Genomic DNA, 24,207 nt, shown 5'->3' on the forward strand with positions numbered 1-24,207 from the left:
AACACAGCTAAACGTGTGGGTAGCGCCTCCAAACAATTTGCCAAAATTAGGGATGCACCGAATATTCGGCCACCGAAACATATCGGCCGAAAATGGTTAAAAAATGCATTTTCGGCTTTCGGCCGAAAGGGTTTTAACGCCGAAAGAATATCACCGAGAGACACCGAAACATATCGGCCGAAAGACACCGAAACATATGTAGATTAACACCGTCATATGGACGTATTCTCCCTCGGTAAAACGCGCTGTATCTATCAGGCTGCGACTCCTAACTGTCTCTCTCTCTCTCTCTCTCACTCACTCACTCACTCACTCACTCACTCACTCACTCACTCACTCACTCACTCACTCACTCACTCACTCACACACACGGTGCCACTGTTGAGAGAGGGAGACGCACGCAGGCACTGGTCGTCAACGTAGGTAGTAAAACATCTTGGATCGACCACTGGATAATAACTGATCATCATACATCTCAAATAGGTCTACTACACTACTAACCTTTGTTGCTGTTGTCATCTCAAATTGACCAGCCAAACTAAAATCCACCAGTTTAGAGTGTTACTCCAAATTCCTAAAAATTCATAAGTCTGTGAAAAGGTTTAATCTGCAACACAAATCTTATACAATATGTAGTGGGGGTCCCTGCTCAGGGTCCCCACGGTCATGAAATTCCTGGAAATATTTTGAAATAAAAATAAAAAAAATCCAGTACTGGAAAAGGTTTGAAATTGATCAAACATCATCAAAGGTCCTGGAATTTATCAAGGGTCCTGGAAAAATATTTGGCTATGCATTGTTTTTGGCTATTGATTTTGTTAAAACAAAACATTTTCATAAACATGAATAATATTACACGAAATATGTAACATAAGTAGTTTTTCGCCGAACGGGCTGTGTGACGGCAGCCTAATGTATGTCTCAAACTTTATTTTTGCTACACTGTCTATCTTTGGGCATTCTACATAGGAGTAAGAGACACATTATTGCGCCGAATGATTGTTATATAGGCCTGGAAATTGGGCTAAATATTCTGGAAAAGTTTTGGAAAAGTTTTGGAAATTCATTGCTAAAAATGTGTGGGGACCCTGCCTGCTTCATCTCTCTTTTAGCTAAGGGGTCCTTGACCTAAAACACCTTGGGGACCCCTGCTGTAGTAATCAGAGTAGACCCTATCCCTCACACTAAACTTAAATGACTTCTAAGTTTCACTTCTCCCCAAAAGGACAACTTTATTTTCCATCCTGAATGACAAGTCTAATATTATTATTGTATTTTGGCTATGTGCAATAACTGCAAGCCAATGTTCAGAGATTCGGTATTTGTCTTAATTTCTTTAATTAACATTTCTTTTGTTGGCAATAATTCAACTGTCAGCCAGTGTTTTGAGACATATTGTCTTTTATTGCTACAAAATAAATTATACATGCATAAATAATAATTTAAAAATATTTTTTAAAATGAAAAGATCGGATCGGGAAAAATCGGGATCGGCAGATACTCAAAATCAGAAGATCGGAATGGGATCGGGAGCAAAAAAAACGTGATCGGGACATCCGTAAAATTCATTATATACATGTATATATATTTATCATATTCGGCCTTTCGGTATTCGGTTTTCGGCCAACTGTTTTCTATTTTCGGCATTCGGTTTCGGCCAAGAATTTCCCATTCGGTGCATCCCTAGCCAAAATGTCCCAATATGCTTCTGTTGGTAATCGCTCTCGTTTTGAGCGACCTCCCAGGTGTGTGACTGACACCTGAACATGGGTTCTGCAACTCTCTTGAGTTTGTGTTGAAGCTCCAAGCAGCAACACTGCCCCCTCATGGAAAGATGCCACGTTTGTCCCTTCAGGATAAGACCCATGATGCAACAGGGCAAGTGAAGCTGGTGTTCTGTTATGCAGAGTGACATTATTTGGTGTCAGCCCTGGAACCATTTACTAACTTAGGACCAAGTTCTGTGAGACTGGTGAAGTCAAAGGAAGAAAACAACTCAAGAAGACCGGTTCTTCACCTTAGCTTCACTGAGGAACCATAGGTTTTCTTCCAGAGATTTACAGGCAAGATTTACACAACGGCACCACAGACAGATGTCAAAGTTGCAGAACCCATGTTCAGGTACCAGTCACACACCTGTGACTGGCACACACCTGTGACTGACACACACCTGTGACTGACACACCTGTGACTGACACACACACACACACACACACACACACACACACACACACACACACACACACACACACACACCTGTGACTGACACACACACCTGTGACTGACACACACACACCTGTGACTGACACACACCTGTGACACACACACACCTGTGACTGGCACACACCTGTGACTGACACACACCTGTGACTGACACACCTGTGACTGACACACACCTGTGACTGACACACACACACACACACACACACACACACACACACACACACACACACACACACACACACACACACACACACACACACACACACACACACACCTGTGACTGACACACACACCTGTGACTGACACACACACACACCTGTGACTGACACACAACTGTGACTGACACACACACACCTGTGACTGACACACACACCTGTGACTGACACACCTGTGATTGACACACACCTGTGACTGACACACCTGTGATTGACACACACCTGTGACTGACACACCTGTGACTGACACACACACCTGTGACTGACACACACACACACACACACACCTGTGACTGACACACCTGTGATTGACACACACCTGTGACTGACACACACCTGTGATTGACACACACCTGTGACTGACACACACACCTGTGACTGACACACACACACCTGTGACTGACGGACACACCTGTGACTGGCACACACCTGTGACTGACACCTGTGACTGACACACACACCTGTGACTGGCACACGCCTGTGACTGGCACACACCTGTGACTGACACACACCTGTGACTGACACACACCTGTGACTGACACACACACCTGTGACTGACACACACACCTGTGACTGACACACCTGTGACTGACACACACCTGTGACTGACACACCTGTGACTGACACACCTGTGACTGACACACACACCTGTGACTGACACACACCTGTGACTGACACACACACACCTGTGACTGACACACACACCTGTGACTGACACACACCTGTGACTGACACACACACCTGTGACTGACACACACACCTGTGACTGACACACACCTGTGACTGACACACACCTGCCTGTAAATGGTAACAGGGCTGACACCAAATAATGCGTAATCTGTGTAACGGAACACCACCTTCACTTCTCCTGAAAGGACAAACGTGACATTTTTCCATGGGGCAGAGTTGCTGCTTGGAGACCAATTCACATGGTCAAACACCTCTCATTCACATGGTCACACACCTCTCATTCACATGGTCAAACACCTCTCATTCACATGGTCACACACCTCTCATTCACATGGTCAAACACCTCTCATTCACATGGTCACACACCTCTCATTCACATGGTCACACACCTCTCATTCACATGGTCACACACCTCTCATTCACATGGTCACACACCTCTCATTCACATGGTCACACACCTCTCATTCACATGGTCACACACCTCTCATTCACATGGTCAAACACCTCTCATTCACATGGTCACACACCTCTCATTCACATGGTCACACACCTCTCATTCACATGGTCAAACACCTCTCATTCACATGGTCACACACCTCTCATTCACATGGTCACACACCTCTCATTCACATGGTCACACACCTCTCATTCACATGGTCACACACCTCTCATTCACATGGTCATACACCTCTCATTCACATGGTCAAACACCTCTCATTCACATGGTCATACACCTCTCATTCACATGGTCACACACCTCTCAGCAGGTGTGTGCTGGCAGGTCGCTCAAAACAAGAGCGATTACCAACAGAAGCATATTGGGGCATTTTGGCAATTTCTTTTGGAGGCGCTACCCACACGTTTTTCTGTGTTGCTCATTCCATGAATGCCCGATTCTTACAAGCTGTACCTCATTGTAAAGGGATCTAATCAATGATAAATATGATTTAAAACACAATACCAATTGGTCTATTCTCTCTGTCTCTCTCTGTCAGACCAAGGAGGAACAGTCTCAGATCACCAGTCAGGTGACAGGGCAGATCGGTTGGCGCAGGGAGGGCATCAAGTATCGTCGTAACGAGCTCTTCCTGGACGTTCTGGAGAGTGTCAACCTGCTGATGAGTCCACAGGGTGGGTTACTCACTACCACCCCTAGTGTCTGTGTGCTGAACTACTACCTAACTATACTACCCCTAGTGTCTGTGTGCTGAACTACTACCTAACTATACTACCCCTAGTGTCTGTGTGCTGAACTACTACCTAACTATACCACCCCTAGTGTCTGTGTGCTGAACTACTACCTAACTATACTACCCCTAGTGTCTGTGTGCTGAACTACTACCTAACTATACTACCCCTAGTGTCTGTGTGCTGAACTACTACCTAACTATACTACCCCTAGTGTCTGTGTGCTGGACTACTACCTAACTATACCACCCCTAGTGTCTGTGTGCTGAACTACTACCTAACTATACTACCCCTAGTGTCTGTGTGCTGAACTACTACCTAACTATACTACCCCTAGTGTCTGTGTGCTGGACTACTACCTAACTATACCACCCCTAGTGTCTGTGTGCTGAACTACTACCTAACTATACCACCCCTAGTGTCTGTGTGCTGGACTACTACCTAACTATACTACCCCTAGTGTCTGTGTGCTGAACTACTACCTAACTATACTACCCCTAGTGTCTGTGTGCTGAACTACTACCTAACTATACTACCCCTAGTGTCTGTGTGCTGAACTACTACCTAACTATACCACCCCTAGTGTCTGTGTGCTGGACTACTACCTAACTATACTACCCCTAGTGTCTGTGTGCTGAACTACTACCTAACTATACTACCCCTAGTGTCTGTGTGCTGAACTACTACCTAACTATACTACCCCTAGTGTCTGTGTGCTGAACTACTACCTAACTATACCACCCCTAGTGTCTGTGTGCTGGACTACTACCTAACTATACCACCCCTAGTGTCTGTGTGCTGAACTACTACCTAACTATACTACCCCTAGTGTCTGTGTGCTGAACTACTACCTAACTATACTACCCCTAGTGTCTGTGTGCTGGACTACTACCTAACTATACCACCCCTAGTGTCTGTGTGCTGAACTACTACCTAACTATACTACCCCTAGTGTCTGTGTGCTGAACTACTACCTAACTATACTACCCCTAGTGTCTGTGTGCTGAACTACTACCTAACTATACTACCCCTAGTGTCTGTGTGCTGAACTACTACCTAACTATACCACCCCTAGTGTCTGTGTGCTGAACTACTACCTAACTATACTACCCCTAGTGTCTGTGTGCTGAACTACTACCTAACTATACCACCCCTAGTGTCTGTGTGCTGAACTACTACCTAACTATACTACCCCTAGTGTCTGTGTGCTGAACTACTACCTAACTATACTACCCCTAGTGTCTGTGTGCTGAACTACTACCTAACTATACTACCCCTAGTGTCTGTGTGCTGAACTACTACCTAACTATACCACCCCTAGTGTCTGTGTGCTGAACTACTACCTAACTATACTACCCCTAGTGTCTGTGTGCTGAACTACTACCTAACTATACCACCCCTAGTGTCTGTGTGCTGAACTACTACCTAACTATACTACCCCTAGTGTCTGTGTGCTGAACTACTACCTAACTATACTACCCCTAGTGTCTGTGTGCTGAACTACTACCTAACTATACTACCCCTAGTGTCTGTGTGCTGAACTACTACCTAACTATACTACCCCTAGTGTCTGTGTGCTGCCTAACTACTACCTAACTATACTACCCCTAGTGTCTGTGTGCTGAACTACTACCTAACTATACTACCCCTAGTGTCTGTGTGCTGAACTACTACCTAACTATACTACCCCTAGTGTCTGTGTGCTGAACTACTACCTAACTATACTACCCCTAGTGTCTGTGTGCTGAACTACTACCTAACTATACCACCCCTAGTGTCTGTGTGCTGAACTACTACCTAACTATACTACCCCTAGTGTCTGTGTGCTGAACTACTACCTAACTATACCACCCCTAGTGTCTGTGTGCTGAACTACTACCTAACTATACTACCCCTAGTGTCTGTGTGCTGAACTACTACCTAACTATACTACCCCTAGTGTCTGTGTGCTGAACTACTACCTAACTATACTACCCCTAGTGTCTGTGTGCTGAACTACTACCTAACTATACTACCCCTAGTGTCTGTGTGCTGAACTACTACCTAACTATACTACCCCTAGTGTCTGTGTGCTGAACTACTACCTAACTATACTACCCCTAGTGTCTGTGTGCTGAACTACTACCTAACTATACTACCCCTAGTGTCTGTGTGCTGAACTACTACCTAACTATACTACCCCTAGTGTCTGTGTGCTGAACTACTACCTAACTATACCACCCCTAGTGTCTGTGTGCTGAACTACTACCTAACTATACCACCCCTAGTGTCTGTGTGCTGAACTACTACCTAACTATACTACCCCTAGTGTCTGTGTGCTGAACTACTACCTAACTATACCACCCCTAGTGTCTGTGTGCTGAACTACTACCTAACTATACTACCCCTAGTGTCTGTGTGCTGAACTACTACCTAACTATACCACCCCTAGTGTCTGTGTGCTGAACTACTACCTAACTATACCACCCCTAGTGTCTGTGTGCTGAACTACTACCTAACTATACTACCCCTAGTGTCTGTGTGCTGAACTACTACCTAACTATACTACCCCTAGTGTCTGTGTGCTGAACTACTACCTAACTATACCACCCCTAGTGTCTGTGTGCTGAACTACTACCTAACTATACTACCCCTAGTGTCTGTGTGCTGAACTACTACCTAACTATACTACCCCTAGTGTCTGTGTGCTGAACTACTACCTAACTATACTACCCCTAGTGTCTGTGTGCTGAACTACTACCTAACTATACCACCCCTAGTGTCTGTGTGCTGAACTACTACCTAACTATACCACCCCTAGTGTCTGTGTGCTGAACTACTACCTAACTATACTACCCCTAGTGTCTGTGTGCTGAACTACTACCTAACTATACCACCCCTAGTGTCTGTGTGCTGAACTACTACCTAACTATACCACCCCTAGTGTCTGTGTGCTGAACTACTACCTAACTATACTACCCCTAGTGTCTGTGTGCTGAACTACTACCTAACTATACTACCCCTAGTGTCTGTGTGCTGAACTACTACCTAACTATACTACCCCTAGTGTCTGTGTGCTGAACTACTACCTAACTATACTACCCCTAGTGTCTGTGTGCTGAACTACTACCTAACTATACTACCCCTAGTGTCTGTGTGCTGAACTACTACCTAACTATACCACCCCTAGTGTCTGTGTGCTGAACTACTACCTAACTATACTACCCCTAGTGTCTGTGTGCTGAACTACTACCTAACTATACTACCCCTAGTGTCTGTGTGCTGAACTACTACCTAACTATACTACCCCTAGTGTCTGTGTGCTGAACTACTACCTAACTATACTACCCCTAGTGTCTGTGTGCTGAACTACTACCTAACTATACTACCCCTAGTGTCTGTGTGCTGGACTACTACCTAACTATACCACCCCTAGTGTCTGTGTGCTGAACTACTACCTAACTATACTACCCCTAGTGTCTGTGTGCTGAACTACTACCTAACTATACTACCCCTAGTGTCTGTGTGCTGAACTACTACCTAACTATACTACCCCTAGTGTCTGTGTGCTGAACTACTACCTAACTATACTACCCCTAGTGTCTGTGTGCTGAACTACTACCTAACTATACCACCCCTAGTGTCTGTGTGCTGAACTACTACCTAACTATACTACCCCTAGTGTCTGTGTGCTGAACTACTACCTAACTATACTACCCCTAGTGTCTGTGTGCTGAACTACTACCTAACTATACTACCCCTAGTGTCTGTGTGCTGAACTACTACCTAACTATACTACCCCTAGTGTCTGTGTGCTGAACTACTACCTAACTATACCACCCCTAGTGTCTGTGTGCTGAACTACTACCTAACTATACTACCCCTAGTGTCTGTGTGCTGAACTACTACCTAACTATACTACCCCTAGTGTCTGTGTGCTGAACTACTACCTAACTATACCACCCCTAGTGTCTGTGTGCTGAACTACTACCTAACTATACTACCCCTAGTGTCTGTGTGCTGAACTACTACCTAACTATACTACCCCTAGTGTCTGTGTGCTGAACTACTACCTAACTATACTACCCCTAGTGTCTGTGTGCTGAACTACTACCTAACTATACTACCCCTAGTGTCTGTGTGCTGAACTACTACCTAACTATACTACCCCTAGTGTCTGTGTGCTGAACTACTACCTAACTATACCACCCCTAGTGTCTGTGTGCTGAACTACTACCTAACTATACTACCCCTAGTGTCTGTGTGCTGAACTACTACCTAACTATACTACCCCTAGTGTCTGTGTGCTGAACTACTACCTAACTATACCACCCCTAGTGTCTGTGTGCTGAACTACTACCTAACTATACCACCCCTAGTGTCTGTGTGCTGAACTACTACCTAACTATACTACCCCTAGTGTCTGTGTGCTGAACTACTACCTAACTATACTACCCCTAGTGTCTGTGTGCTGAACTACTACCTAACTATACTACCCCTAGTGTCTGTGTGCTGCCTAACTACTGTGATTTACAATCTAGGAATTTATCAGACGCTCTTAATCCAGAGTCATTTATAGTAAGCAAGAAAAACACAAGGTAATCCATGAAATGCATAGAAATAGTGATCTAGGATCAGAGGTAAACTAATATCCTATCATCAGTGGAAACAGTAGAATATAAAAACATAATCTGTACATTGAAACAAAAAAAAACTATAGGATACCAGATCTACAAATGAACCTGTCATCTGTCTACATAACATGCTATCTAGATGACATTTTAGCATTTGAATAAGACTAAGACTTGAATAAGGCTGTGAAAACGGCTAATCTACAAGCTCACAACGGCTGCATGCATCCCATCCGCCATTATAGCCTCTGTTGTTGATTTTCCTCTGAAGGCAACGTTGCAGAAATCAATATCGTTAATGTAGGAATGTTTTAAAAGTAGCTAATTCTCATATCCTCTCATATGGAATGCATTGGCAGCTGCATCGTTCTAACGGACCTCGAGTAGCGTTAGAACAACGTTATCTCAAAAGTGGGCGTGAATTTGTAGGCCTTGTAGGCGCTTCCGGCCGTGTGTCTCTATGCCTGTCTAAGACAAGTCCCTAAGTATTAGAGCAGGGGTCTTCAACAGGGGGTCCGGGACCACTAGGGGGTCCTCAGAGTTACTACAGGGGTTACTATCTTTGTGTGATATATGTTTTACATTAACCACTAGCATCCCATTTCTGAGGAGAACTTTAGCCAAAAATAGCAGATCTACAAGCTCACAACTGAGTAGACTGCACCTGAACTTCTTCCCTTCTTAACCCACCTTATACTCACACACACACACACACACGCGCGAGCGCGCACTCACAGACACGTCAGTCTGCCCATGTATCAGGGCGTGTGGTGATGAAGAGTTATCTCAGTGATTAATCTCTCTCTCTGTCTCTCTCTATGTCTCTCTCTATGTCTCTCTGTCATTAGGTCAGGTACTCTCTGCCCATGTATCAGGGCGTGTGGTGATGAAGAGTTATCTCAGTGGGATGCCAGAGTGTAAATTCGGGATGAACGACAAGATCGTCATCGACAAGCAGGGAAAAGGCGGAGCTTCTGACGAGGCGGGGAAGAGGTGAGGAGGCGGGGCATTTAGTATGGCTTTATGACATCATAGCATTGTACCTGACTTACTATAAATGTCTAAAACAAGGCAAAGCCATGTCGATTAGACCGTTCCATTTGGTTTCATGTTGAATTTGTGAAGCTGTTCATTATCTGACTTCCTTTGATGGACAAAATATTATAGCTGCCTTACCAGTGGTATAAGATTATATCTGTCTTTAGCAATTCACTCCCTTTTTAAGAAATTCACTCCCTTATCAAGCAATTCACTCCCTTTTTAAGAAATTCACTCCCTTATCAAGCAATTCACTCCCTTATCAAGCAATTCACTCCCTTTTTAATTAATTCACTCCCTTTTTAAGCAATTCACTCCCTTATCAAGCAATTCACTCCCTTATCAAGCAATTCACTCCCTTTTTAAGCAATTCACTCCCTTTTTAAGCAATTCACTCCCTTTTTAAGCAATTCACTCCCTTATCAAGCAATTCACTCCCTTATCAAGCAATTCACTACCTTTTTAAGCAATTCACTCCCTTTTTAAGCAATTCACTCCCTTATCAAGCAATTCACTCCCTTATCAAGCAATTCACTCCCTTATCAAGCAATTCACTCCCTTTTTAAGCAATTCACTCCCTTATCAAGCAATTCACTCCCTTTTTAAGCAATTCACTCCCTTGTAAACAATTAAAAACGGTCTCTACGCTCAGGAAATAAACATCTTGCCAGACACGCCCCTTTGGGTGCACGTTAGAGAATAGCAGCTTGTGTGTCTTTCAGTCTGTGTGTGTGTGTGCGTGTGCGTGTGTGTGTGTGTGCTAAACTTAGGGCTAAGTCTAAATGCTAAAGCTATTTTTATACTTAGTCTAAATGATAAAGTTATATTTATACTTAGTCTAAATGCTAAAGCTATTTTTATACTTAGTCTAAATGATAATGCTATATTTATGCTTAGTCTAAATGATAAAGCTATTTTTATACTTAGTCTAAATGCTAAAGCTATTTTTATACTTAGTCTAAATGATAAAGCTATATTTATACTTAGTCTAAATGCTAAAGCTATATTTATACTTAGTCTAAATGATAAAGTTATATTTATACTTAGTCTAAATGATAAATCTATATTTATACTTAGTCTAAATGCTAAAGCTATATTTATACTTAGTCTAAATGATAAAGCTATATTTATACTTAGTCTAAATGATAAAGCTATATTTATACTTAGTCTAAATGATAAAGCTATATTTATACTTAGTCTAAATGCTAAAGCTATATTTATACTTAGTCTAAATGCTAAAGCTATATTTATACTTAGTCTAAATGATAAAGCTATATTTATACTTAGTCTAAATGATAAAGTTATATTTATACTTAGTCTAAATGCTAAAGCTATATTTATACTTAGTCTAAATGATAAAGCTATATTTATACTTAGTCTAAATGATAAAGCTATATTTATACTTAGTCTAAATGATAAAGCTATATTCATACTTAGTCTAAATGATAAAGCTATATTTATACTTAGTCACGCTAAGTATTATTCAAGGGGGGGGTGTGTGTGTGTGTGTGTGTGTGTGTGTGTGGGTGGGTGGGTGGGTGGGTGGGTGGGTGGGTGTGCGCGCGCTAAATGTTAAATGCTAAATATTAGCTGTGATGTTACCAAGGCTTTACAATTTGTTTGATTTGTTTTCTTTCCTTTTTTCTTTCTTTTTGGACGCGTCCTCCTCCTCTCCCTCTCTTTCTTTTTCTATGTGCTGTATCTCAGTGATTTAGGGGGTGCAAGGTACTGTACTCATATATATATACATATATATGTATATATATATATATATTTATATATACATATATACACACACACACACACACACACACACACACACACACACACACACACACACACACACACACACACACACACACACACACACACACACACACACACACACACACCAACCATCCACTGTCTTGTCAGTGTTTATAACTAACGCCAGGAGGCTGTGTGTTTCTTTGCTATAATGTTTAGTAATGTGTTTGTTTATTAATGTGTTTGTTTATTCTAATGTGTATTTTATGCATGTTTGTTTATTCTAATGTATATTGTATTCATGTTTGTTTGTTCATCGTGAAGTGTATTTTATTAATTTGATGTGAATCAAACAGCCTCCTAAAATATTGTGGTGTTTTTCATAGATAGAAGTGTGTTTTATCTCCTGTTACTGAACAAACACTATAGCTATGAGTATTATCACAATATATAGATCTATTTAACACTGTTACTGAACAAACACTCTATAGTAATGATTACTATCACAATATAGATCTATTTAACACTGTTACTGAACAAACACTCTATAGTAATGATTACTATCACAATATAGAGCTATGTAACACTGTTACTGAACAAACACTCTATAGTAATGATTACTATCACAATATAGAGCTATTTAACACTGTTACTGAACAAACACTCTATAGTAATGATTACTATCACAATATAGAGCTATTTAACACTGTTACTGAACAAACACTCTATAGCTATGAGTATTATCACAATATAGAGCTATGTAACACTGTTACTGAACAAACACTCTATAGTAATGATTACTATCACAATATAGAGCTATTTAACACTGTTACTGAACAAACACTCTATAGCTATGAGTATTATCACAATATAGAGCTATGTAACACTGTTACTGAACAAACACTCTATAGTAATGATTACTATCACAATATAGAGCTATTTAACACTGTTACTGAACAAACACTATATAGTAATGATTACTATCACAATATAGAGCTATTTAACACTGTTACTGAACAAACACTATGTAGTAATGATTACTATCACAATATAGAGCTATTTAACACTGTTACTGAACAAACTCGACCACAGGACCCCAGAGGGAGTTCCTCTGGGGTCCTGTGGATGAACTGGGGGGTTAAACACTTCATGTGTGTTGTGGTGGTTTGGGGGCTGACAAGAGGTGCACGGTTGGGGTCCAAGACTAGAGGTCTCAGACTAGAGGTCTCAGGCCGGAGCCTGAGCCCTCATGGGTAATCCTCCCCTGAGTACCGGGGATGTCCGTGGCTGTCGGAGCGTTCTGGTTCCCCTCAACAGACAGTGTTGTGGTTCCCCTCAACAGACAGGGGTTGTGGTTCCCCTCAACAGACAGTGTTGTGATTCCCCTCAACAGACAGTGTTGTGGTTCCCCTCAACAGACAGTGTTGTGGTTCCCCTCAACAGACAGTGTTGTGGTTCCCCTCAACAGACAGTGTTCTGGTTCCCCTGAACAGACAGTGTTGTGGTTCCCCTCAACAGACAGTGTTGTGGTTCCCCTCAACAGACAGTGTTGTGGTTCCCCTCAACAGACAGTGTTGTGGTTCCCCTGAACAGACAGTGTTGTGGTTCCCCTGAACAGACAGTGTTCTGGTTCCCCTCAACAGACAGTGTTCTGGTTCCCCTCAACAGACAGTGTTGTGGTTCCCCTCAACAGACAGTGTTCTGGTTCCCCTGAACAGACAGTGTTTTGGTTCCCCTCAACAGACAGTGTTGTGGTTCCCCTCAACAGACAGTGTTGTGGTTCCCCTCTTTTTTTTTTTTTTTTTTTTTTTTTTGTTCTTTATTTACCCAGGGTAGTAGCTGAGCACAAGTGCTCATTTTCAGCAACGCCCTGCACATAGAAACACACAGACAGACAGACACATTAAAACCTGGGAGCTGACTAGTACAACCACAGTCTTATACTGTTGGCCACTACGCAGCTCCACTGGAGCAGTTGGGGTTCAGTGCCTTGCTCAAGGGCACTTCAGTGGTGTTGGGGAAGTGGTGAACATTCACTTCCCCACCCAGATTTTTCCTGCCGGTCCGAGGATTCGAACCGGCAACCTTCCGGCAACGAGGGCGCTCCTCTAACCTTTAGGCCACCTCAACAGACAGTGTTGTGGTTCCACTCAACAGACAGTGTTGTGGTTCCCCTCAACAGACAGTGTTGTGGTTCCCCTCAACAGACAGCAGTGCAGCCTTAGGCTACATCATTATAGGGGGAAAAAATTAGAAACTCTACTCGCATTCTGGCCCCACAGTGGTGGAATTAACCTCCCACTGATGTCAGGACAGCAGAGACACTGATGTCAGGACAGCAGAGACACTGATGTCAGGACAGCAGAGACACTGATGTCAGGACAGCAGAGTCACTGATGTCAGGACAGCAGAGACACTGATGTCAAGACAGCAGAGACACTGATGTCAGGACAGCAGAGTCACTGATGTCAGGACAGCAGAGTCACTGATGTCAGGACAGCAGAGACACTGATGTCAGGACAGCAGAGTCACTGAAAACCCACCTCTTCAGGAAACACTATCCTTCCTCTTCGCCTTGCCTACTTGTTGTTAACTAGTTGTACGAACTCTTGTTTTATTGTATTGTTTAGTCGATACACTTATTTGTTTTAGCTCTTGCTCATTTGATTTTCCTATTTTGTCTCATCTGTTTAAGACAGTAGGTAGCTGATATACTGCACTTTTACTTTAGTGCTAGGTATACTCTTAGTTGCTTGTTTTGGAAGAGAATGCACTTAATACTTCCGGTGATTATTAGTTCCGTTCTCTACCTATGTTGAATGCACTTATTGTAGGTCGCTTTGGATAAAAGCGTCTGCTAAATGACCGTAATGAGACTCGACTCGCCCCTCAAAGACTTCTGACTCGACTTGGGCTCCTCCTCCTGTTTCTATAGCAGCAGTAGTAAACATTCTGTATTGTTTCTATAGCAGTAGTAGTAAACATTCTGTATTGTTTCTATAGCAGTAGTAGTAAACATTTTGTATTGTTTCTATAGCAGCAGTAGTAAACATTCTGTATTGTTTCTATAGCAGCAGTAGTAGTGAACATTCTGTATTGTTTCTATAGCAGCAGTAGTAAACATTCTGTATTGTTTCTATAGCAGCAGTAGTAAACATTCTGTATTGTTTCTATAGCAGCAGTAGTAGTAAACATTCTGTATTGTTTCTATAGCAGTAGTAGTAAACATTCTGTATTGTTTCTATAGCAGCAGTAGTAGTAAACATTCTGTATTGTTTCTATAGCAGCAGTAGTAGTAAACATTCTGTACTCTTGTTTCTATAGCAGCAGCGGTAAACAGTCCATAGCCATTGATGACTGCACCTTCCACCAGTGTGTTCGTCTCAGCAAGTTTGACTCGGAGCGCAGCATCAGCTTCATCCCCCCTGATGGAGAATACGAGCTCATGAGGTCTGTTTAAGAGATGATGGAACCACTTTTAAATCACACTGTATATAGAGACAGATAGACACAGAACATCGTCTCTGATTGGTTTAGAGCACATAACAGAGATAGATAGACACAGAACATTGTCTCTGATTGGTTTAGAGCACATAACAGAGAGAGATAGACACAGAACAGCATCTCTGATTGGTTTAGAGCACATAACAGAGATAGATAGACACAGAACATCATCTCTGATTGGTTCAGAGCACATAACAGAGATAGATAGACACAGAACATCATCTCTGATTGGTTTAGAGCACATAACAGAGATAGATAGACACAGAACATCGTCTCTGATTGGTTTAGAGCACATAACAGAGATAGATAGACACATAACATTGTCTCTGATTGGTTTAGAGCACATAACAGAGATAGATAGACACAGAACATCATCTCTGATTGGTTTAGAGCACATAACAGAGATAGATAGACACATAACATTGTCTCTGATTGGTTTAGAGCACATAACAGAGATAGACACAGAACATCATCTCTGATTGGTTTAGAGCACATAACAGAGATAGACACAGAACATCATCTCTGATTGGTTTAGAGCACATAACAGAGATAGATAGACACAGAACATCGTCTCTGATTGGTTTAGAGCACGTAACAGAGATAGATAGACACAGAACATCGTCTCTGATTGGTTTAGAGCACATAACAGAGATAGATAGACACAGAACAGCATCTCTGATTGGTTTAGAGCACATAACAGAGATAGATAGACACAGAACATCGTCTCTGATTGGTTTAGAGCACGTAACAGAGATAGATAGACACAGAACATCGTCTCTGATTGGTTTAGAGCACGTAACAGAGATAGACACATAACATCATTGTTCCAATAAAGCACGATGGCCTTAGAAAATAATGTACTTTGGTTTGACCTTTGACCTTCAGGTATCGCACCACTAAGGACATCATCCTACCGTTCCGGGTCATTCCTCTGGTCAGGGAGGTCGGCCGCACCAAGCTGGAGGTCAAGGTGGTCATCAAGTCCAACTTCAAACCCTCCCTATTGGCTCAGAAGATCGAGGTGAGACCCTAACCCTAACCCTATTGGCTCAAACCCTAACCCTATTGGCTCAGACCCTAACCCTAACCCTATTGGCTCAAACCCTAACCCTAACCCTATTGGCTCAGAAGATCGAGGTGAGACCCTAACCCTAACCCTATTGGCTCAAACCCTAACCCTAACCCTATTGGCTCAGACCCTAACCCTATTGGCTCAGACCCTAACCCTAACCCTATTGGCTCAGACCCTAACCCTAACCCTATTGGCTCAGAAGATGGAGGTGAGACCCTAACCCTAGCCTACATCTCCAGGCTTTTATTTTCCTAAGCGTTTTGCTCAAAAATAAGAGCCTGGACCAGCCTGTTAACGTTCCTGGCATAGGAAGTGGGAGCATTTCCCCAACCAACCAGAGTGCAGTGGGCGTCGCTCCAAATGTTGTGATGTCAGGGTGTGTAGTAATGTTGTTGTGATGGTTGCAGGTGCGAATCCCCACGCCGCTCAACACCAGTGGCGTTCAGGTCATTTGTATGAAGGGAAAAGCCAAGTACAAGGCCAGTGAGAACGCAATCGTCTGGAAGTGAGTCGTACATATTTGTTTTTATCTTTATTGTTAATATCACTATGTTAACTCTCTCACTGCCAAGGACGACTTATGTGTCCTCCTTACTTCTGTGTGTGTGTGTGTGTGTGTGTGTGTGTGTGTGTGTGTGTAGGATCAAGCGCATGGCAGGGATGAAAGAATCTCAGATTAGCGCTGAGATTGAGCTTCTGCCCACCAATGACAAAAAGAAATGGGCCCGCCCCCCCATCTCCATGAACTTTGAGGTGAGAACACACTCTGTGTGCAGCGTCTAAATGTGTCCTCTGCTCTGTGTGCAGCGTCTAAATGTGTCCTCTGCTCTGTGTGCAGCGTCTAAATGTGTCCTCTGCTCTGTGTGCAGCGTCTAAATGTGTCCTCTGCTCTGTGTGCAGCGTCTAAATGTGTCCTCTGCTCTGTGTGCAGCGTCTAAATGTGTCCTCTGCTCTGTGTGCAGCGTCTAAACGTGTCCTCTGCTCTGTGTGCAGCGTCTAAACGTGTCCTCTGCTCTGTGTGCAGCGTCTAAATGTGTCCTCTGCTCTGTGTGCAGCGTCTAAATGTGTCCTCTGCTCTGTGTGCAGCGTCTAAATGTGTCCTCTGCTCTGTGTGCAGCGTCTAGATGTGTCCTCTGCTCTGTGTGCAGCGTCTAAATGTGTCCTCTGCTCTCCAGGTTCCTTTCGCTCCCTCTGGGCTGAAGGTTCGCTACTTGAAGGTGTTTGAGTCCAAGCTGAACTACAGTGATCACGACGTCATCAAATGGGTCCGCTACATCGGCCGCTCGGGCATCTACGAGACCCGCTGCTAATGTCCGGCCACGCCCACCATGCCAGGCAGCCAACACATCTGTACCCCCACCCCCCTCCCCTCCCCTCCCTCATCCAATCCCCCCTCTTTATCTCTCTTTCTCATATAATTGCTCCTCCCCCTTTCCTCCTTAAGTAATTGTGGGAGATTGAATATGTCATTTAAAGAAGTAAAATAAAGAAAAGAGTATCAGATATTATGCAACATGTTGAAGCATTGTTATCGTGTATTTTATCTCCTTAGTGTTCTGAGTAAAACGTGTGAGGAGGGGGGAGAGGGGACACATTTCTCCAGACTCAAAAAGTTCTGCCTCCTCACCTCCTCGTCCTCCCAGTACGGCGGTGTTACTGTGAAATTGGTGACCTGCTGAATTATGTGACCAACATAAAGGTCTATGTCCAAACATAAATCACTGTTTAGACTAGGTTTAACTCTAGTTTAGACTAGGTTTAACTCTAGTTTAGACTAGGTTTAACTTTAGTTTAGACTAGGTTTAACTCTAGTTTAGACTAGGTTTAACTCTAGTTTAGACTAGGTTTAACTTTACTCCATGAAGGAGGCAGAAATGTGTCTAGAAGGGCTGTGGTGTTTCTCATTAACGGGGGGGAGGGGTAATCTGCCGTTAGCGTTACAGTACATCTAGTCTATATACAGAAATGTTATGGGAACAACATCCTGATATGTCTTCTTTGTTAGTATTTCTATTTAAGATTCTCTTGTTGTTGTGAGTGACCCTATGGTTTAATCCCAAGATATTCTTCTTCTCTGATATAAATATATAGACATTGTAATAGAAGTATCAATCGTTTCTGAACAGAGACTCATGGACTTGGCAGTTTGTTTGTCTTTTGCTTGTTTGTTTTCGTATGGTTCGGGTGCAGCGATCGTTAAGTCCTTTACACCATGTCATTCCTCAACTTCACCATGTCATTCCTCAACTTCACCATGTCATTCCTCAACAGCAGGAAAGAGACCAGCCAGATTTACAGGTGCATCAAAAAAAAAAAAATGTCATTCAAAAGAAACTTTCATTATATTGTAGAAGTATCTCTGTTTTTGATTCTGGATGATTACAGCATACATTATCTTTATTCTTATTACAGCATACAGTAACTGTATTATTACAGCATACAGTATCTGTATTATTACAGCATACAGTATCTGTATTATTACAGCATACAGTAACTGTATTATTACAGCATACATACAGTATCTCATCTACGTGGGATAAATTAATTCCTTAAATCACAATAAAATACATTTTTGGATTAATTTGTTTCATATGCCTTTACATTCCTAATCATTCACGTTCATTTTCCACTGTTATAGATGTTTTATGATGCACCTGTTTAGTAATGTTTGTCTGTGTGGCTCGTTGGAAATGGCTGATATACAAGCTCATAACACACAGTGTGTACATGTGTCCATAACACACACAGTGTGTACATGTGTCCATAACACACAGTAAACTGATATACAAGCTCATAACACACAGTGAACTTGTACATGTGCCGTTTCCGATGTGCAACAAGTCCAGATCAGCGAAGGGAATTTAGCTGAAATATAACTGAAATATTTTTGTACCCCCCCCCCCCCCCCCCCCGCCCCCCAACCTCTTCATGAAACAAGCTGCAGTCCAATGGAAATGACATGAAATGAAATGAAATGGAAGGTCCCTGCAATGCCTTCATTCCACCACTAGTAGACCACTTGTGATATCATGTGACATCATGGCCGTTAGAACAGGGCCTGTTTGGGTGCTTTTTATTTAGGGCTCCCCCTGGTGTTCACCCCCTGTCACTGTAGTTCACTGCTTCTCCATGTTTGTAGCCCTGGTGCTGTTCTGTCCAATAAAATCTGACCGTGTAACCAACCAATCCCCACTGCCGTGTTTTTATTTAACCAACCAATCCCCACTGCCATGTTTTTATTTAACCAACCAATCCCCACTGTCGTGTTTTTATTCAACCAACCAATCCCCACTGCTGTGTTTTTATTCAACCAACCAATCCCCACTGCCGTGTTTTTATTCAACCAACCAATCCCCACTGTGTTTTTATTCAACCAACCAATCCCCACTGTCGTGTTTTTATTCAACCAACCAATCCCCACTGTGTTTTTATTCAACCAACCAATCCCCACTGTGTTTTTATTCAACCAACCAATCCCCACTGTGTTTTTATTCAACCAACCAATCCCCACTGCCGTGTTTTTATTCAACCAACCAATCCCCACTGTGTTTTTATTCAACCAACCAATCCCCACTGTGTTTTTATTTAACCAACCAATCCCCACTGTGTTTTTATTTAACCAACCAATCCCCACTGTGTTTTTATTCAACCAACCAATCCCCACTGTGTTTTTATTTAACCAACCAATCCCCACTGTGTTTTTATTCAACCAACCAATCCCCACTGTGTTTTTATTCAACCAACCAATCCCCACTGTGTTTTTATTTAACCAACCAATCCCCACTGTGTTTTTATTCAACCAACCAATCCCCACTGTGTTTTTATTTAACCAACCAATCCCCACTGTGTTTTTATTTAACCAACCAATCCCCACTGTGTTTTTATTTAACCAACCAATCCCCACTGCCGTGTTTTTATTCAACCAACCAATCCCCACTGTGTTTTTATTTAACCAACCAATCCCCACTGCCGTGTTTTTATTCAACCAACCAATCCCCACTGTGTTTTTATTTAACCAACCAATCCCCACTGCCGTGTTTTTATTTAACCAACCAATCCCCACTGAGTTTTTATTTAACCAACCAATCCCCACTGCTGTGTTTTTATTTAACCAACCAATCCCCACTGAGTGTTTTTATTCAACCAACCAATCCCCACTGTGTTTTTATTTAACCAACCAATCCCCACTGTCGTGTTTTTATTCAACCAACCAATCCCCACTGAGTGTTTTTATTTAACCAACCAATCCTCACTGCTGTGTTTTTATTTAACCAACCAATCCCCACTGAGTGTTTTTATTTAACCAACCAATCCCCACTGTCGTGTTTTTATTTTTTTATTCAACCAACCAATCCCCACTGCCGTGTTTTTATTCAACCAACCAATCCCCACTGCTGTGTCTTTATTTAACCAACCAATCCCCACTGCCGTGTTTTTATTTAACCAACCAATCCCCACTGCCGTGTTTTTATTTAACCAACCAATCCCCACTGCCGTGTTTTTATTCAACCAACCAATCCCCACTGCCGTGTCTTTATTTAACCAACCAATCCCCACTGCTGTGTTTTTATTCAACCAACCAATCCTCACTGAGTGTTTTTATTCAACCAACCAATCCCCACTGAGTGTTTTTATTTAACCAACCAATCCCCACTGAGTGTTTTTATTCAACCAACCAATCCCCACTGAGTGTTTTTATTTAACCAACCAATCCCCACTGCTGTTGCTGTTTTCATACTTTTCAGCAGTTTCTTTTAGCTCTGTTGAGAGAAACCAAGTAGCAAAATGAAGAATTAGTTCCATCACAGGATTAGATTAGAATAGAATAGTAGGGGTGTTCTTTGTAACTGTATATGCCATACATGGGCAACTGGCGGCCCGGGGGCCACACGCGGCCCCCACCGTCACTTAATGCGGCCCACAGGTTAATATTCGGAATGCTGATATATGATTGATTTCAGCTGTTATGATTCCAAACATGTAAACATGACCCGCTTTAATGACTTCAGTCTATATTAGTAGCTTAATGACTAGTATTAACATTCTATTGTCTTTTTTATGTCCAATATATTTGTATTTAAGTTCAAAAAGTTAACATAATTATAACTAAATGCATTTGGAAATAAATAAACATGTTACTTTTCAGGATTCCAATTGAAAAATAGCAAAAAAATAATCAGGATTTCAATTCAAAAGTAGCAAAAATAGCTTTTGTATGACATATACTTTTGTATGACATAGAATGGTGAATACGGCATTCATTTACGAAACAAAGTTTAAATACAGCGATAAGAGGTTTCTGTACAGTACATGCAGTGTGGCCCTCTGGAGTGAGTGTGGAAATATAGTGGCCCTCTCCTTCATCAAAGTTGCATCACCCCTGGTATATGCATATAATATAAACATACGTGCATTTATCCATCCTATAACCACTAGGGGGTCATCCCTATGTTCACCGGGTTCTGTGTTCACTTAGTAGTCCTTCTTATGTTTCATTCTTATCTCTCTACTTTGACTACCTGTCTTGTTTAGCCTAATGTGAAGTTCTTGTACTTCAAACTTCCTCGCAACAGTTTGCATAACTTAAAGTATCAATTATGTATAATACTAATAGAATTAAGATCTAGCCATATCAAACAAAGTTCACCCGCACAGAATGTGTTTGAATTAGAAACAAATGTTTTATTTTATTTCATTGATTTAAACATCCCATTTCTAAAAAGAAGAGATCTACTATATGTGTTACATAAGATAAGAGCTTTATTGTCATTGCATACACAACGAAACATAGTTTGGTACCTCTGCAGACAACAACAGTATTAAAAGAAGATCACTGAACATTGAAGGAACAATAAAAAAAACAATTAAAACCGTAGTCAAAGTCAGGTCAGTCAGTCCCCCAGTCATTTTAAGATAAATAAATAAAAACAAGGATAAAATATTATAGCTTAAGCAACATTATTGGCATTAACATATCGCATATATACATTATTGCACTTGCTCAGTAGTCTACACCAACGCACTGTCATCATCATCATGATCGGGAAAACAAAATCCATGGTGTGTTCATATTTAGTTCATATTTCATATTTAGTTCATATTTGGCGAGTACGCGTGCGTGATTGAGACTCAGAATCCAGCAGACTTTTTACAGCCCTTGGAAAAAAGCTGTTGGATAGCCTGTTTGTTCTGGTTCTAACTACCTTCAGTCTGCCCGAGGGCAGGGTCTCGAACAAGTGGTGGCTGGGGTGTGTGGGGTCCTCGAGAATTCTCGAGGCTCGCTTGTGGAGACGGCGTGAGTGAACATCGCACAGATGAGGCAGTTCTGCACCTATAATCCGCTGTGCAGTCTTGACCACACGCTGCAGATCTTTCCGCTCTACATCGGTGCAGCTTGAATACCACACTGTGCAGCCGTAGGTCAGGATGCTCTCGATAGTGGAGCGATAGAAGTTAATGAGCAGGCTCTGTGCAAGTCCGTTGCGTTTTAGTGTCCTCAGAAAAAAGAGGCGCTTCTGGGCCCTCTTGACCAAACTTGTGGTATTGAGGCTCCAGGTCAGGTCCTCTGTGATGGTGACTCCGAGGAATTTAAAACTCGAGACCCTCTCCACCTCCTCCTCTCCAATACACAGACCTCTGTGACATGGCTGTCCTTTCCGGACGTCTATGATCATCTCCTTGGTCTTTTTTGGATTCAAGATCAAGTCATTGTCCTCACACTTTGCCACCAGCCTCCTGACTCCCTAACGTACCTGACCTGGCGGAGACCTGTGCTCCGAGGAGCACTTTTTCTAGTTTTCATTATGTTCCCAGTTCGACGTTGGATGACTTTGTGCCGTAAGAGTGCTCAATAAATCCACCAGTGCGAAAGAACTAAACTGACTCGTTTTTGGCTGAAGGGAGTAATAGAATGTGTACAGTTCAAGATAAACTGCCACGGCCATATGGAACATTGGAGTCTGGCAGATATTTAAGTTCTTGTTCACTACATTGGTGAGGGAGTTGGATCTCGATGTACGGTAAATACCCTCCCCAGTCCACACCAGTCTTGATCAACCTAAAATGATAGAATATTGAGAATTTTGATCATCATTTGATATATATTCTGTATACATATAAAATATGTTTTGAAGTCCTTTCTTTAATTGTGGTTGAGCCAGAGCCCAAGAAATGTTTTGAAAAACTAACTTAAACTAACAGTAAGATCTCTAAGCGTACCTGTGGGAAATCTTTCCCCTCTTTTTGGTTAGGTAGCCACTACTGCAATGGTGAACAGTTTCCTGCTGTTTTCTTGAAGTGATTGAATTTGTTTTAAATGTTTTACAAATCCAATAAAGGCAGTGAAAATGTGGAAGTTGCTCTTCCTCCAGAAAATGGTAGTGTGTAATTAGTGTGGTTATTTTTGTCTCCGCCAGCATTTTTGTCTCCGGCATGGCGAGAGAGTATGTTTTGCACCCCGTCCGTCCGTCCGTCTGTGACCAGCTAATCTCTGGCACCGTTGGCTTGATCGCAGCGAAACTGTGCACACACACTCCCTGGATACCAATCCAGAACCTCTGCCCCAAATGTTTTACATGGGCCTGTTATAGCGCCACCAGGAGGCCACTTTTTGCAAAACACATTTGACAGTACTCCGACAGATTTTGTCCAAACGTCTCGCAAATCGGTACACAGCATCTCTATAGTCATTAAACGAAACGGATTTTCATATTCCATCCTGATTGGCTAAGAATAGCTTCCAAAGTTTGCAGGAGTGCTTTATTTTGAACAAAATGCCTCAAATCATGAACACAGCATGTAATTCCGTGAAATTGCATGCTGTGTTCATGATTTGAGGCATTTTGTTCAAAATAGCCGATCTATAAGCTCACCAAGCTTGTAGATTGGCTATTTTTGCTGCTTTTGTGTGACACTAGTATGC

At 42.3% G+C, this 24,207-nt stretch overlaps 1 protein-coding gene across 1 annotated transcript in view; it reads left to right on the forward strand.

The window, feature by feature from the left end:
* The window catches only part of LOC311044739 (AP-2 complex subunit mu-A-like), a 36,606-nt gene extending 17,739 nt beyond the window's left edge, over positions 1-18,867 (forward strand). The window contains exons 6-13 of the mRNA XM_084056500.1: positions 4,124-4,259; positions 9,775-9,919; positions 11,672-11,689; positions 15,035-15,160; positions 16,100-16,235; positions 16,694-16,791; positions 16,928-17,039; positions 17,462-18,867. Coding sequence (XP_083912626.1) covers positions 4,124-4,259; positions 9,775-9,919; positions 11,672-11,689; positions 15,035-15,160; positions 16,100-16,235; positions 16,694-16,791; positions 16,928-17,039; positions 17,462-17,596 — 906 coding nt within the window. The 3' untranslated portion in view covers positions 17,597-18,867. The remainder of the gene's footprint in view (positions 1-4,123; positions 4,260-9,774; positions 9,920-11,671; positions 11,690-15,034; positions 15,161-16,099; positions 16,236-16,693; positions 16,792-16,927; positions 17,040-17,461) is intronic.
* Positions 18,868-24,207: the final 5,340 nt, after the last annotated feature.

The sequence above is a fragment of the Gymnoscopelus microlampas genome (assembly GCF_963454915.1).
Source record: "Gymnoscopelus microlampas genome assembly, chromosome: 5".
Lineage (NCBI taxonomy): Eukaryota > Metazoa > Chordata > Actinopteri > Myctophiformes > Myctophidae > Gymnoscopelus > Gymnoscopelus microlampas.